The sequence below is a fragment of the Phyllosticta citriasiana genome (assembly GCF_038021145.1).
Source record: "Phyllosticta citriasiana strain CBS 120426 chromosome Unknown IWZ02scaffold_3, whole genome shotgun sequence".
NCBI classification, from domain to species: Eukaryota; Fungi; Ascomycota; class Dothideomycetes; order Botryosphaeriales; family Phyllostictaceae; genus Phyllosticta; species Phyllosticta citriasiana.
In genome coordinates this window covers 1,587,514-1,602,535 of record NW_027117280.1, presented here as the reverse complement: position 1 = coordinate 1,602,535, position 15,022 = coordinate 1,587,514, and the positions used below count along the sequence as shown (strand labels likewise).

General features: G+C 55.1%; 6 protein-coding genes across 6 annotated transcripts; 4 read left to right on the top strand and 2 right to left on the bottom strand.

Annotated features, from left to right (window-relative positions):
- Positions 1-314: 314 nt before the first annotated feature.
- IWZ02DRAFT_372705 (succinyl-CoA synthetase-like protein) lies at positions 315-2,674 on the bottom strand (the record flags this gene model as incomplete). Its single annotated transcript, XM_066764652.1, has 4 exons — positions 315-1,333; positions 1,529-1,749; positions 1,798-2,180; positions 2,234-2,674. 4 exons carry the CDS (start codon positions 2,672-2,674, stop codon positions 315-317), a joined length of 2,064 nt encoding a protein of 687 aa, XP_066625405.1.
- A 595-nt stretch (positions 2,675-3,269) lies between these two features.
- Positions 3,270-3,914, top strand: IWZ02DRAFT_488353 (uncharacterized protein; the record flags this gene model as incomplete). The annotated part of the gene is made up of 2 exons (XM_066769459.1): positions 3,270-3,297; positions 3,355-3,914. The coding sequence occupies 2 exons, from the start codon at positions 3,270-3,272 to the stop codon at positions 3,912-3,914; spliced, it is 588 nt and encodes a 195-aa protein (XP_066625404.1).
- A 1,430-nt stretch (positions 3,915-5,344) lies between these two features.
- On the top strand, positions 5,345-7,390 carry IWZ02DRAFT_187011 (putative salicylate hydroxylase). Its single transcript, XM_066762356.1, has 2 exons — positions 5,345-6,977; positions 7,044-7,390. The coding sequence occupies exon 1, from the start codon at positions 5,694-5,696 to the stop codon at positions 6,921-6,923; it is 1,230 nt and encodes a 409-aa protein (XP_066625403.1). The 5' UTR covers positions 5,345-5,693; the 3' UTR covers positions 6,924-6,977; positions 7,044-7,390.
- Positions 7,391-8,669: 1,279 nt separating this feature from the next.
- IWZ02DRAFT_514718 (uncharacterized protein) lies at positions 8,670-10,095 on the top strand (the record flags this gene model as incomplete). Its single annotated transcript, XM_066770618.1, has 5 exons — positions 8,670-8,774; positions 8,876-9,168; positions 9,217-9,290; positions 9,345-9,614; positions 9,670-10,095. 5 exons carry the CDS (start codon positions 8,670-8,672, stop codon positions 9,876-9,878), a joined length of 951 nt encoding a protein of 316 aa, XP_066625402.1. The 3' UTR covers positions 9,879-10,095.
- A 24-nt stretch (positions 10,096-10,119) lies between these two features.
- Positions 10,120-11,381, top strand: IWZ02DRAFT_444823 (60S ribosomal protein uL6). Its single transcript, XM_066767128.1, has 5 exons — positions 10,120-10,354; positions 10,421-10,468; positions 10,532-10,787; positions 10,854-11,031; positions 11,094-11,381. The coding sequence occupies exons 1-5, from the start codon at positions 10,309-10,311 to the stop codon at positions 11,142-11,144; spliced, it is 579 nt and encodes a 192-aa protein (XP_066625401.1). The 5' UTR covers positions 10,120-10,308; the 3' UTR covers positions 11,145-11,381.
- A 1,454-nt stretch (positions 11,382-12,835) lies between these two features.
- IWZ02DRAFT_372758 (uncharacterized protein) lies at positions 12,836-13,586 on the bottom strand (the record flags this gene model as incomplete). The annotated part of the gene is made up of 4 exons (XM_066764659.1): positions 12,836-12,991; positions 13,057-13,243; positions 13,346-13,397; positions 13,451-13,586. The coding sequence occupies 4 exons, from the start codon at positions 13,584-13,586 to the stop codon at positions 12,836-12,838; spliced, it is 531 nt and encodes a 176-aa protein (XP_066625400.1).
- Positions 13,587-15,022: the final 1,436 nt, after the last annotated feature.

Sequence of the window (15,022 nt, the reverse complement as noted above, 5' to 3'; positions counted from 1 at the left end):
GTATCTTAGCTGCTGGCGGACCTCGGTCTCACCTCCCGGTCCGACTTCTCTGAGATCTCACAAGCTCAAATGGTTCGCTCTCTCCATCGCGCGTCCAGGTGCTGCTGACTGTTGTAAAGTGCGTCCTCGTATTGCCTCACCCACGTGTCAGCCGGTGCGTCTGCTGGCACCCGTGAAACAAGTTGTCCCACTCAGAAAGTGTCATTACGCGCCCCCCACCCCCTTCGCTCAATATCTTTGGTCTTCTTTCAGCGGTTCTTGAGTCTAAGGCCGCATCTACCAGATCGTAAGTCATGAGCGGCCATGCCCCTGGCTCAACCCACCACCCGACCAGCATCGCGCTCCCTCGCCAACTGCTTACACTTCTCAGCCGCCTCGCGAAAATCATCAAACGCCCAAACACGCTTGCCACTCTTCGCTATAACACCCTGGCCCTCCTTCTCGCGTGTACCCCTCAGCCTCACAACGACAGGGACGCCCTTCTCCTCCAGACCCAACTGCTCAAACGCCAGCAGCACGCCCTGAGCAATCATGTCGCACAGCGTCAATCCGCCAAAGATGTTGACGAAGATGACGGACACGCGCGCGTCGGCGAGCAGCAGCTCGAACGAGCGCGCCACCGTCTCGGCCGTCGCCTTGCCGCCCGTGTCGAGGAAGTTGGCGGCCACGGCGGGCCCCGCGGCGCTGGGGAGCGACAGCGCGTCGACTGTGTTCATGGCGAGCCCGGCGCCGTTGACAAGCGTTCCGATGCTGTGTCGGTTGTTGTCTTGCTGTTGCTGGGCTGGGTCGCCGCCCGGTAGCTTGATGTAGACGATGCCGTGGTGCTCGGCGGCTAGTTCGGCGGCGTCGATGGCACTGGCCGATGTGTCGCGCAGCGCATGCAAAGATTCGTGGCGCTTGCAGGAGCGGAATGCGGCGTCATCGAAGGTAAGGGAGGGGTTCGTGATGTGGAGGGGCGGGGACGGCGTGTCTTGCGAGGCCGGCGCGGTTAGGGAGACGTGGGTCGAGAGCGTGATGGCTTCGTGAGTGGTGTAAAGAGACCATAGGGACCGAAGCAGCTGAACGACGGCACTCACGGTGTTTGCGGACGCCGAGGATAGCTGTGTGTGCTGCAGAGCAGTGTCGATTGTCTCGTCCGTGGGTCCAGTGTGGTAGGCAAAGGGGATGTGTCTGGCTCGGGCGTGCATGTCTTTGGGATGCGTCGAGGGCGAGACGTAGAACGATGGAGAGCGCGCAGACCGGTCAATGGTAAGACTGATGAGTCGTGAAGGCTCATTGGTTGAGGGCGGTTCTGAGCTGACCGTGATGCCATGTTGTGAGAGAAGGTCAGCTGCTTGGATCGAGTTGAGGTGTAGGCCCCTTTTTTGGAGAGGTGTATTTTGGGTTCGAGAAGCCGAAATTATTCGAGGTCGTTGGGCTGACGTATGATAGCCACGGCAGTGTGGTCCACCACCAGCTGCAGACGCGGTTGCAGATTTTTGCTTCGAGAGGTGATCAGATGGAGCCCTCGGGTTGAAACTATTTCCACCTCGATCTGCAATCTCCTTTACCTTCCGCTCACGTTCTGCAAGGAGAGTCCTCATCGTCTGTCCGAATTGGGATGGATGATCTACCATTACCGCGCCGGCATCTTGAAGTGTTTTGTACTTGACCTCTGCGGAATTCTCGCCAGGACCAACCCATGCTCCAGCATGTCCCATGACCCGCCCCGGAGGTGCATGAATACCTCCCACCAGCGCGGCAATCGGCCTGGTTCAACGTCAGTGAAATCCGACATTTTTTCAGGGGTGGTTTTACTTGGGGTTGGCAGAGCGTCTTCTGTACTCCTTGATCCACTCAGCCGCTTCTTCTTCAGATCGTCCCCCAATCTCTCCGACGAGAATGATTCCTTCCGTGTCAGAATCGTGCTCAAAGACCTTGAGAGCGTCGACAAAGTTGGTTCCTGCAATGACATCACCGCCCATGCCTATACAGAGACTTTGGCCTAGTCCTGCCCTGGTTACCGAGGCCACTGTCTCATAGCTCAAGGTCCCCGACTTGGCTACGATGCCTACATGACCAGGAGCAAAAGTGGGCAGAGGCTGGAAGCCAATTCTACAGTGGCCAATCGCTGAAATGATTCCAGGAGCATTCGCACCCACGAGTCGAGATTTGCCTTGGGTGTTGAGCATGGAATGGATCTGAGTCGGGGGTCAGTTGACAGTGAGTGGCCGTCGGCACGCGTGACACGTACTCTCAAGATGTCATGCAGGGGAATGTGCTCTGCAACCGCAACAATCAGAGGAATCTCTGCTTCGATGGCCTCCTCGATTGCAGCGGCTGCTTGGTGGGCAGCTACGTAGATGCCCGTTGCATCAGGCTTCAGGTGGTCCTTGGCAGCTCGCACACTCGGGAGAACTGGCAGTCCTAGGTGCTCACCGTTGCGTCCTGGGGTGACACCTCCCACGATTCGCGTGCCCCATTCAAGTGATTCTCTTGCATTGGCCGTGGCCTGTCTTCCGGTGAAACCTTGGAAGATGACACGCGTATGTCTCCCGATCTTCAGGTGCTCGATTGTCTTCTCATATGACGCTCTAGCTGGCGACGAAGAAAAGCTTGCAGCGCTAGAGGGGATCTTGGACCGTGAGAAAGTGCTGACAGGAATCCTTCTGGATCGGAGAATTAATGACGACATGGGCGAGGCACGGGCGCAGGGCAACATCGGATGGCTCGAAGAGACTAGACTAGTGTGCGTTGCAATTGAAGAACACGAACAAGCAAACAGACAAAATGCGACGAGAATGCAGAGAGATTATAAGCAGCGAGCTTTGGCAGGTGGGCGGGAATACGAAGCTGGAGATAAGGGTTGTGGTGGTGTAGTGTTGCGGTAGCGGACCTCGGGCAAGCAAGACCGGGGACCCCTCTCCGCAACCCTCCACCCATGATCGGCGTACCCAGAATGGCGTGGCTGCGCAAGCTGCTGCACAGTGCAGTCCTCTCCCTCCGCCCTCGAACAGTCGCGCCGCCTAACAATAGCAACCTGGCCTGCCCTTCCGACCTGCTACCATCCACCTTATAAACGCGTCAGCCGTAAACCACTATTCTCTAGCTTCGCTACTCAACAGCACTGTCGTTTCTGCCTCCAGTCAGCAAGTTACGTTGGGACATTTCGTCATTGAGCCGAGCTTTCTCGTTCAACTTCGAACTGTTCGTTTCTTCTACTGTTTAATACCCGTCTCTTCCGCCGCCAATTCCAGCGCTGTACCACCAATTTGTTCTAAATGCCCATCATGTCTTCTTCCGCCATTTCTTCGTCAGGTACTTTTCTCTCGCCAGTCCACGCCCCAGAGAGCAACGCTAATGCTTGGGCCGCAGAGCTCGCATCTTCTCTGTCAAACCTCAAACTCTCCACCGATCCCACAATCCTCGACCCGAAGCCCGCAAAGAAGTCTTCGGGTTCCAAGATCAACAAGAACATCGTCGCCGACTCGTGGGAGGACGATCTTTCCGAGTCCTCTGGCTCCGACACCGAGATTGCTGAGGACGTCGAAACAACCACTCCGCACGACACTTTGCAGAGACAAGCAACCGAGGGTCCGCTGGCCCCGCCGCCCACTCCAGCTTCCCCACTGGCGTCAACGCCGGCATATGACACGCCCTACAAGGGCATTGATGCGCAAATGGGAGCGGCTGCGGCGGAGAGGGAATCTGGCAGGGATGTCCCAGCGAGACGACCAGAGAAAACCACTGCCGTGGCTGCAAGGATGATTGCGGGGGGACTGGGTATCAGAGCCCCCAGGAGAACCGAAGAGGAGCGCGAATTCGACCGCGCTGCAAGGGAGAAGGAGAGGAAGAGGAGGGAGCGCGAGCGGGATCAAGCGGTACTCGCAAATCAAAAGGAAGAAGCCGCAAAAAAGAGCGTCTGGGAGGACTGATCTTTCGCAATCTTTTTAATTTTTCATTTTTATTTTTCGATATCTTCTACCACAAGTGCGCATAGGGCAGGTATGTTGGAATATTGGCTACCAAAAGGTTTGACGTTTTTTGACTTTGGCAAGGATTTCGCTGCTTGGGACAGAATGAATGTAATTCGACCTGGGTTGGCAGAAGGAAATGAAGGCATCGATTGGAGTTTTGGTGGGGAAACTAGCGTTTGGTAGCAACAAACAGCCTACATCAAGAGCAGATGATTCCAGCCCTCAGCAGCTGCATCACATCCACCTCGGCGAACAAACCTTGCTGAAATGAGGCACCTGTGACTCTATCCTGGATGGGATGGGTCACCAAGACAAGGGATCCCATTTTCTAGAATCGTTCCATTCGTCGCAGCTTTAGGAGGTGGCTGTGTGTCTGCGGATGCGGCTCTTACGGGGGTGTACGCGACCGGGCGTGGGTGGGTGCCGGGCAGGCGTGCAGGTGGTGGTGTGCCTTAATGCAGCCGCATCGTCCCTGTTCACTGTGTTTTCGGTCCTACGACCATGTCAGTGGCACGGAGCTGTTGAAAGTTGCGCCTTGTAGCTTCAACTTGTGGCTTACAGAGCTTTTGTCGTCCGTAAATAGGTTGAATGCTCCATGTAACCTTCCCAGTCAGGCCTGGAGAACTATGTATTCGATGATCTTTTTGGGATGATTTCCAGACGTAGATGTCATTGGCCAGCCAAGTATCGCTACTGCTGACGAGTGCTGGTGGACACCGCCGTCTCGAAGGGCATGCAAGCCAATCGTCTTTTCTGGGGCATGGAGCGTGGCTGGATAACGTGCTCGAAAATCATTATTTTGGTCGACCTGATCGACCAGCGTCTAGACTTTGAGGTTGGCCCAGCTGTGATATCATAGCGATGACGGGCGAGACGGTCCTCTGCCTGTAAGGGTTGAGAGACGGGCCTGACCGGTCCGTTTGCAGGGGTCAACAGCGGCGACGACTTTTGGCCTGGGGGTCTGTCGCTGCGACGAAGCAAGAGTGGATGCGCCCTCTTTCAGCCTGCGTTGATTTTCTTCGCTCTCCACATCCCCCATCCACTCCTCTTCTCGCTGCTTTCGTGCCTACAGTGCACTGTGAACGGTCAAAACCTTCGTCTTCAACTCCAGGTCATTGTCGCTTACCCTTCCAGAAAGAAGGGGTGCTGTAAACGTAAGGGGGGCGGAAAGGAAAAAAGAAATGAAAGAAAGAGGATAAAAGAAAAAAAAAAATGTAAGCCCAGAGCCTGATGGGATGGACTATTTGTGCGGAGATGGAGCCTTGAGGTCCGCTTGGAATACTGCACGACAAGTCAACACCAAAGTCGGCATGTCGGCCATTCGGCTGGTCGACGCCGCGTCAGACACGGAGTATGTACTGCGCGGTTGTTCCTTCGCTCTGACTCTTTCAAAAACCTGCCGAGGGAGGTGGTCATAATGCCCCATTGTTAGGCGGCAATAACCGCGCTCCGCGGAGGCTCCATGGAGAACGAGCCGCGACGCGCCATCTTCAGGTCGCTACGCCCGAAGAAGTAGCTCCAGCGCACGCGAAATAATCCGGTAGAGACGGCGACACTAAGAGCTGGGAATCGCAATGGGAGTCAACAGCGCTGGAATATATAATGACATGAAAGGCGTGTGAGACCGGCCCGTCTCTCCAGAATTTCTACACTCAACAATCCTGCCAACAACCTCAATCAGCTTCCGTCTTCAACAAAGCTTCAATATTTTCCGATCTCAATTGACCTCTAAAAGAAATGTCATCAACACCCAAAATTGCCGTCATTGGTGCTGGACCCGGCGGGTTGACTCTCGCACGCCTACTCCACTGCTCCGGTATCCCAAGCACCATCTTCGAAAGCGACCCCAAACCCGACAGCCGGACGATCACGGGGGGCACTCTTGACCTCCACGAAGATTCAGGCCAAGTTGCCGTGAAGGAGGCGCAACTTTGGGACGAGTTTCAAAAGTTTGCGCGTTACGATGGTGAAGATCGAGTACTCAAGGATCGCTTTGGCAACATCCATGCCGAACAAAAAGGCATGGACACAGGCAGACCCGAAATCGACCGCCAGTACCTGCGTGACATGCTGCTGGACTCTATCCCTGGCGACTACGTCCGATGGGGCCACCGCCTCAAGACCGTGGACGAAGACGGCACGCTGTACTTCACCAACGGGAGCATGGCCAGCGGCTTCGACCTCGTTGTCGGCGCCGACGGCGCATGGTCCAAGATCCAACGCCTGCTCAGCACCGTGCGGCCGTTCTACAGCGGCATCTCGGCGCTGGAGCTGTGGACCGAAAACATTGACACGCTCGATCCGGACATGGCCACCATGGTTGGCAACGGCTCGCACTTTGTCTTTGGCAACGAGACGGGCCGTTGCCTGCTCACGCAGCGACAGGACAAGGGCGTCGTGCGCACGCTGGCCTACATGCGGGTCCCCGAGACCTTCCTGGCCGACAATGGCGTCGACAACGGCGACCGCGACTCGGCCGTCGAGTTCTTGCTTCGCGAATTCGACGAGTGGGCTCCCGAGCTGAAGAGGCTCATCACGAAATTCGACGGACCTGTCGTCCCGCGTCAGTTGTACATGTTGCCTGTGGGAATGCGGTGGCCACACAAGCAGGGGTTTACTCTGATCGGCGACTCTGCACACCTGATGACGCCTTTTGCTGGCATTGGTGTCAACATGGCCATGCACGACGCACTGGATCTGGCGCACGCAATCATCGGAGCCAAGGGAGGCGATTTGGAAACCGCCGTGCATGACTACGAGAAGACAATGTGGCCGCGCGCGGAGAAGGCGGCCAAACTGACTTGGGAGAGTACCTTGTCGAGATTCGATCGAGATGGGATCGACACGCTGAAAGCGCGACTTCAGAAGGCCGTGGAGTCGCGAGGACCCAGGGAAAAAAAGGTTGAATTGCAGCCGGTGGTGGAGAAGTTTGTGGAGATGGATGTGCAAGTGGCATGTCAATTTTGAAGCGTGGTGTATGTAAGACGCGCAAGCCTTTGCTGGTAGACTCGATCATCTCTTGTTTGTACCACCCCTCTCCTAGCATAGTAGACTCTCATCATGATAGAAATAAATGACCTTCTTCAGTTTGACGTCTGTCACACGGAGTAGTTTCCTACGAACGGAAGCGAATGTGGGCTGATCCGTACACCGCTTTGACAACGTCCTAAGATCCTCTTCCCTGCACCAATTCCATCCTCAGGGTCCAAGGCATCCAGCCAGAGAGGAGGCATACTGTTTGCGGAGCGTTTTAGGCATGTCCCTCCACTCCGCCCGAGCTCCCGCTCCCGCTGGCCAGCTGCCACGAGCATCACGGATACAAATAACCGTGCCGCAAAAGACCAATCACCAGACCAAACTCCGCCATATCAGATAGATGATGGATGGAACACGGCCACTTGGGGGTCGATGCCCGATGTGCCACCCAGTGGTCCTAACTGTGAGCAAACAGAAAACCCAAGTCGGAGATGTGAGCGGAAAAGCGAGCGAAGATGATTAGTAAGGACAGGTGCGGGTCGGAATTGACCAGCGCGTGAACGGCGAGCGGTAAGTTGTCGAATCAGCGTTCAGGGAGCGCGTGTTGCATGCGTAGGCTCAAATCATAAGCTTTCGTGTTCTTGACTGGACTCTAATGCCTTTCGTCAAGGTCGTTTTGACCTCGGCTCGGCACTCTTGAGATCCGTCCGTACAGAGTACGAACACGATTACTTGTGAACACGACTAGACTGGCCAAGGAATGCATGTATAAGGCAAGAGATGGTAAGGGTAGTGGCGCTTTGGTCGGTCTTTCCAGGCTGCTCATCCTCCGACGATTCAAGCCAACGCTTCGTTCTACTTAGGAGCGCTCTACACCGCACCCGTCACTTGGGCAAGCCACAGACGGCTTCTTTGTTTGGGGAAGAAATTGCCCGCAATGGCGTACGAACCTTTTCTTCCCCTCACTCAACTCCGATTCAAAGAACATGGGAGACATTTTTAGCGAGAAATGCGCGAGAGCAAAACGTTGCTTACGCTGGAGAAAAGCTGCAAGATGGAGTGTACTTGATCCAGACGACCCGACCTTGCGTACGAGAAAAGGAGGGGGCTTTTTTATTTGCGGCCCAATAGGTGTTGGCGCAAAGCTAATCCCACTGCTGCAGGGGTAAAGTTCAAAAAGGTAGGTGCTGCGAGTGCTAACTTTTAGCGCGCTCTTGATTTGATGGCAAGCTAGCGGTGAGCTATGTCTTTGTTCGCATCCTTCATTCATGAACGAGGCTTGGCCACCAGAGTTGGAAGCGGAGCAGCATGAATTCGTGTTGGCAGAGAGGCGTGAGTAGAAAGCATTCAACATTCCTTATAGGAGCATTTATATCACTATAAAGGATTTAGAGCAGCAGGGAGTGGTTTAGCGCTTGTGAGTCCAGGTTGGCTGGGAGCTCGGACAACTATGAATCGGGGCATGTGTTGTGGCACTTTAGAGCTTGAGGTGGAGGGCGTGGCCTTGCACAAGCTTTTGGCGTTGGCTGCATCTAGGAGATATATGTACTGGGTACTTCTTGGCCCGCGGTCACTCGGCCTTATATCACGACCAAGACGCCCTTTACTTTTCGACCCGTATTGCTTGTCTGATTTCCTTTCACTCCTTCGACACCTAGCACCTCGCGTTCACGTATCCGCAATAGCTTAAAAAGGATTGATTACGAGAAGCATCTCCCACGTCGAAAACAACAAAACATGGAGCACGCACCGTTGATGAAGCCAAGGCCGACTCGGCCTGTGTCTCAGCAGCTGCTGTCGATAAGACGAAAGGCATGGGGACTCCCCATTGGTCTTGTCTCTGTAAGCCTGCCGTGTGGACAAGAGCACAAATCCGTGGCTGGTTATCTTCAGCCTCGTCCCTGTCCACAAGTCCTGCGCACTTTTTCTGACTATCATCCCAGAAAATCAGAGACCAGCTCACAATATCCTCATGGCTCGCTATCGGGGCCTGTCTACAAAGCTTGCTCTTTTTGGTGGCTGGCCGGGTTGCCTTGGTTCCGGCATTCGTGCTCATTTTCTACCGCACAGTAGACACCGCATTAATGGTGAAAGGGGTGAAGCCAGATCCCGATGCGATGGAAAATATCCTCATGAACAAGTACGCTGTCCACTATCCCGATAGTCAAGGAAAGTATTCTGGAAAGCCCGCAAATAAAGACGTCGTTGTCTTTATGATTGGCGCAAGGTCGAACCAGTGAGTTTTCCACATGTCGAAGTCGTGATGGCAGCTGACTCTCTCAAGCCCCCTGGGGTTGCTTGCTCCCGGCTTCAACACGTTGGGAGATTATTTTGACAAAATGTGCGAAGATGTAGAAGGTGAGCCTTGAAACCGCCCTGCCCTGGGTAGAACAAAAGCCCTGACTTGGACAGCTCGATCCGAAGAGTACGGTCTCTTGGGCTGCACAAATTACGCGGTCCAAGGCGACTGCTCGACAAGCACAGAAACCATGAGCGTCATGTTCTTCGAGAACATGGAAGGACTGCACAAGTTCGCTCATGACCCGCTACATCGCGAGGGTTGGAACTGGTGGAACAAGGACCTAGCCAAGTTTGGCCATATCAGCATCTGGCACGAAGCATTCCACTCGCCGGCCGGGCACTGGGAGGGCATCTATATCAATTCGCATCCGCGCGGTCTTGGTCAGTTGTTTTCAGAGACCCTTGACAGAGAGCCTCGCGCTGATATCTTTCGCAGCTGCCACAACCGTACCAATCACTTTGGAGAAGGACTCGGGCGATCTCAAGGCGGGCACCAAAGCGTACCTTTCGCCCATCGTTGACGCTCGGAAGGGTGTGCTGAAAACGAGTGCTGGTCGTTTTTCGGTGCTGGAATCGAAGGCGGATGAGCATGACAAGTACGGCAAAGACCCGTATGAGCGTTACGGGAACTTGACTGCCGTATGAGGAGGCGGCTGCATATGTGGAAGAAAGTAGCACATGAACCAAATGTCAGAGCTGTTCAACCGTGAGCCACGCGCAGCCTAGGTTGATTCGACGTTGGGAGAACGTCTCCGAGGATTCTGATGAATTCCGTGATACCCTAAAGCGAGCAATGTGTCAGCAGCCAGATTTTTGAAAGGGTGCGACGATTGCCATAAGAAAGTCGGATTCAGATGGTGATGGTGATGGACACCTTAGAGCATATCTGATAGGTCCCCTCGGTCCGAAAGTGGATGCCGCCTTCCCGCATCAGGCCCCGTCGGCAAAACCTGTTTTTCCGGAGTGCGGCCCTCGCTTGCCCACCCACCACGACCAAATTCTGTCGCGATTGTGACGGGCGCGCAGCGACAGACGACGACCACCCCAAAAGGAACCGCCGACAACCGACTTCAAGATGAAGTACATTCGCTCCCAGGAGTCGCTGACCATCCCCGAGGGTGGTGAGTACGCCATTTTTCGAAGCGACCAGAGGAGAATGCCCGGCTAACGCGTGTCGCGCTCTGCAGTCAAGGTGCACATCAAGACGAGGATTGTCACCGTTGAGGGTCCCCGCGGTACGGACGCCCACGCCCCGAAATTTGCTTTTGAGAGGTGCAGCAATTGACGGTCAACTGCAGGCAAGCTCGTCAAGGACCTCAGTCACCTGGCGGTTTCCTTCGCTACCCCCAAGAAGGACGTCATCAATATCGAGCTCCACCATGGCGTCCGCAAGAACATCGCTACCCTCCGCACCGTCTGCTCGATCATCCAGAACATGATCACCGGCGTCACCAAGGGATTCAAGTACAAGATGCGTTACGTATACGCTCACTTTCCCATCAACGTCAACATTGAGAAGAACAAGGAGACCGACCAGTTCGAGGTTGAGATCCGGTATGTGATGCACAGAGGGGGGAAAGAGACAGGAACGGCAAGGACTACGGGCTGACCTGCATGCAGCAACTTCTTGGGCGAGAAGCTCGTTCGCCGGGTCGTCATGGCTCCCGGTGTCGACGTCGAAGCCTCGAAGAACGTCAAGGACGAGCTCCAGCTCACCGGAAACGACCTCGAGAAGGTTTCCCAGAGCGCCGCAGACATCCAGCAGATCTGCCGCGTGAGGAACAAGGATATCCGAAAGGTTTGCCGAGCCGCCGAAAATTGGACACGCGAGGAAGAGTTGGCTGACACAGGGCACAACAGTTCTTGGACGGTCTGTACGTCTCCGAGAGGACCAACATCGTTGAGGAGTAAGCTCGGCGAAGGGAAATGCGGTGTTTCTCATGGGGTATGGCGCGTTCTTCAAGCGGAAAACGGCATCACGGTATCACGAGGGAAGGATAGGTCTACGACGCCTAATCGGACTTCCTTGAAATGCCGAAATTTTTCCTTTTGGGTGCACAAAAACGTCCAAGGACTTTGGCCATGGCGGCGGGGAAAAGTATACCCAAAATCAAGCCACCTAAAAATCATGACTTGACGTGGAAACGAGCTGACAGCGAGACGACTTGATGTGACGACTTGCAGCAGTGGGCAGCGCAAAGAGACGAACTGACTAGACTGCATCTGCAGTGAGAGATGGAGACTAAGAGGATCACAGCGAAGCAGTTTGGCTTCCCAGACAAAAAGGTACGTTCCATCTCTTTCGCATCACCATCACAGCAATCCGTATGACGAAACATTTCGGATGTAAAAACTTTATACCACCGAGAGCGCAAAACCATGTGGATATTTCCGTTGCCTTCCTTCTGACACCAGCATTGCCATCAACCTTCATCTCCGTCTTCAGCTCGAGGAGTTCTGAGCTGCTGGCTAACTCGTCCAAGTTTTGCAGATTTGACCGGTGTCGCCGCCCATGACTCCACCCTCAAACGCCTCGACAAGCACTCCGCAACACCAGGCGTCAACACGCACCTACCCACAAGCCAGATCCTGTGCCCTGCCGCTTATTCCCTTCCTGCCTCCGCCTACTTGGCCCGTCGAAGAACAAGAAGAGTCGCAGACTGGCTGCCGTCATCCTGCCCACAAGCAGCACTTGCCACGGAAGACACTCGCGCTTCAACGTCCAGCACTTCGACATGCACTTCATGCCGTGCTCCAACCAGCCCAAAAGCACATTCACCGGAAAGGCTCTCGCCATGCATCCGATCGGCCACGCCATCGGCGCCATGCACGCGAGCATTTCTTCCTCGCTCTCAACGCCGTTTTGCTTACACCATGACATGTTTGGCTGACCATTAGCATTATAACATGAAGCCTAGTGAAAAGAAAAGAAAAGAAAGAAAAAAGGCTCAATCTCGAGCTGGTTTTGTGTATCCGCAACCGTCTTGGTTGCCCCTTGGACTTGGGGGTTACGCTCGACGTCTGTCGGCATGACGCGAGGCAGGAGCCGAAAAGGGTCTCATCGGCGATGCGGAGGTGACAACGGCGTGGATGGGGTTTGGGTGTGGGTGGGGATCCACTCTTTCGAGGCTGGTGGCTGCATGGCGCTAACCTCAAGACGAACGTACCTAGACGACCGACAAGACATCACGCCACGACATCAGAGGTCAAGTCCGTCTACATGGGCGCAGTCTTGTCAAGACTTGAGGCACAAAGACAGCAGGCATGTCAGAGATACGGATGAGCACAACAAGCAGAGTGTGTTCTGTCTGCTGGTCTAGCACAGAGACCAGGGACATGGGATATTCTCCATTTGTGCTTGCTTCAAACAAAAGAGCGTACTTGGTTTAAGAAGCGAGGTAAGTGTGTGAAAAGCAACTCGTACACGACTCATTCAGAAAGTGGAAAAGCTGGAGCTAGCAGGCAAGCGGCAAAGCATGCTAGCCAGTCCGCTTCGGCAGCTAGCGGACGTTGCATAAGGGACCCAACCGCACACGCAGCCGACTATTCCGAGCACGCGGCAGTCGGTGTGTAGGGAGGCGGCGGCTTAGAGACGTGGCTGTCTAGGCAGTTCCTTCTTCCTTGGCCTTCTTTTTGGCCTTCTTGGATGTTGGTGCCGGTGCGCCCTCCTTCTTCTGGTGCACGATGAATCGTGTGTAGCACTCCTCACGGTCCCACTCGAAGCCAGCAAGGTATGGTGCCTCGAGCTCGTCGTCGGCCTGGTTCAGGCAGTGTCAGCGTGGATTGAGAAAGAGCATGGAAACGGCAGGAAAAATCGACATACCTTCTTCTTGAACTGCTTGTGGATTGCGTCCAGCGCATCCTTGATTGTCACGCCCTTCAGATTCCGTGCGGTGACGTTGAGACCGAGCGGGAAGTGCAGGTCAATCTTCTTGACCATTGGTGTCACAAGGGGCTTCTTGAGCGTGTCCTTCCATTCTTCTAACGTGCCTGGCGAGGTGTTGATTTTCCTAGAGTGACGTCAGTCAGGCTTGGGCCAGTCGGAAGCAGTGGACAAGGAAGGAGAAGCCGGGGGGGGGGGGGGGGGGGGGGGGGGGGGGCGGGGAGCTTACCAGTTCAGCTTCTGCGTCTCCGGTGCTATTTGCAGGTCGACTCCCTCCTTCTCTGGTCAGGGTCAGCCGAGTCGAGGCTTGAAGGCAACGGCACGAACAACTCACCCAGATCGGTAATGTTGTGGACGTCGGGCGAGGTGCTGCTCTTTCTCCGGTGGGCGGGGCTCTTGTGGTGGTCGGGGGGCGAGCCGCTCTCGACGGCGGAATCGATCTTGGTCAAGGGTGCTGTGTCGGCTGACATGGTGGATGTTGGAGTTGGATGGATTGTTGTCTTAAAGGGACAAGCAAGCAAAGCGAAGCAAGATGGTTGGTTTGGTTCGACAGAATACCTGGAGGAGGGATGGTGGACAGGTAAAGAGGGAGAAGCAAGAGAGGGAGGTTGCGAACAAGGTGCAATATAGGGCCGGGGCGGGGCAGGGCGGGTCCGGACTCGCTGCTTTGCTTGCTGGGCTGGTGCAACAACGGGGGAGGGGGGGGGGGGAAGTGGAAGATGAGGAGACGAGCAGGTGACCTTGTGCTCAGCTCACTTGGCCTCGTTCGTTGTCCGTGATGGTCACGTCACGCCAAAAGGGCATTTGGGGAAGCTACAAAGGAAGGGCCCCGGATCACACCACCCGCCAATCATGGCCCTAGCTCCTGCGCGTCTGCCTCTGCCATTGGCTGCCGTCCAGGTGCTGCCCCAGACGGGATCCGACACTGCTGGGGTGACGCTGTGGCCTGTCGGAATGCGGGGAAGGAAGCATCACTTCATGTTGCACTTCAATGCGACGCCTGTTTCCTCTGCTGCGCTGCCAGACGGCCGCTGCTTCTGCCTCTGCCTCCCTCCTGCTCTGCGTCTACCGCACCCGTGACCCCCACCCTCCCCCAGGCTCCGTCTCACATGTCCATATCCACCTCCATTCTGTCTGTTTTGTGCCGTACCTTGCGCAATCGGCGCCCTGAAATGCAAGGAGCCGCTGGCTGAGAGCAAGCAAGCAAGCAAGCAAGCAAGCAATTCATCGACCACGCTGGGTAACCAAGGCGACTAGTGAAAACCCTGGCCTACCTACCGCAACATGTATGCTTCTGACGACATGGCATCATGGCCGTGTTCTCAACGCAACGAAGAAATGGATCTGGACCACAGGATACGCGCAATGGCTCTGGCTTCCTCAAATAGGCACGGATACCGCGGAACCCGGACTCTTTTGTTTGCGTCTTCTGCCCTCCTCCGCTGAGGCTCATGTCGATCCTGGCAACGCGGCTGCCTTCTTGGCGCCGACATCGCTACTGCCTGTCTGCGGCTGAACCGACTGACCGACGTGCGGGCATCAATCAGTCTTCTTATCCTCTGGCTCATCTTCGTCTTGGTTCTTGGCTGGCCATCGGTTCCATACTCACTGAACATTGACTTGTCAATTGCTTTAGCCCGGATTTCCAGAACTTGACATCTCACCTTGATCAAAGGTGTACACGCTGCCAGTTCTTTTAGGTTGTCCGTCTCTCTGACGTCTACTCTCTGGGATCCCTGCACAACATACTGTGTTCTACAAAAGAATTACCAGATTCTTGAATGCGAGTCGGAGCTGAGTCGACAATGAAGACCTCGTGGATTAGGTAAGTTTACATTATCATCCTCCGTATGAGGACGTCGATGCATCTTGGAATCAAGACAGGATAAGCTTGCCTGTGCGGTTT

Excerpts from the sequence above, each read along its gene's own strand:
- IWZ02DRAFT_444823 (XM_066767128.1), top strand. The coding sequence starts at position 10,309 with ATGAAGTACATTCGCTCCCAGGAGTCGCTGACCATCCCCGAGGGTG. Across the intron at positions 10,355-10,420 it reads GCTGACCATCCCCGAGGGTG|TCAAGGTGCACATCAAGACG; the intron begins GTGAGTACGCCA and ends CGCGCTCTGCAG. Across the intron at positions 10,788-10,853 it reads CAGTTCGAGGTTGAGATCCG|CAACTTCTTGGGCGAGAAGC; the intron begins GTATGTGATGCA and ends ACCTGCATGCAG.
- IWZ02DRAFT_187011 (XM_066762356.1), top strand. The coding sequence starts at position 5,694 with ATGTCATCAACACCCAAAATTGCCGTCATTGGTGCTGGACCCGGCGGG.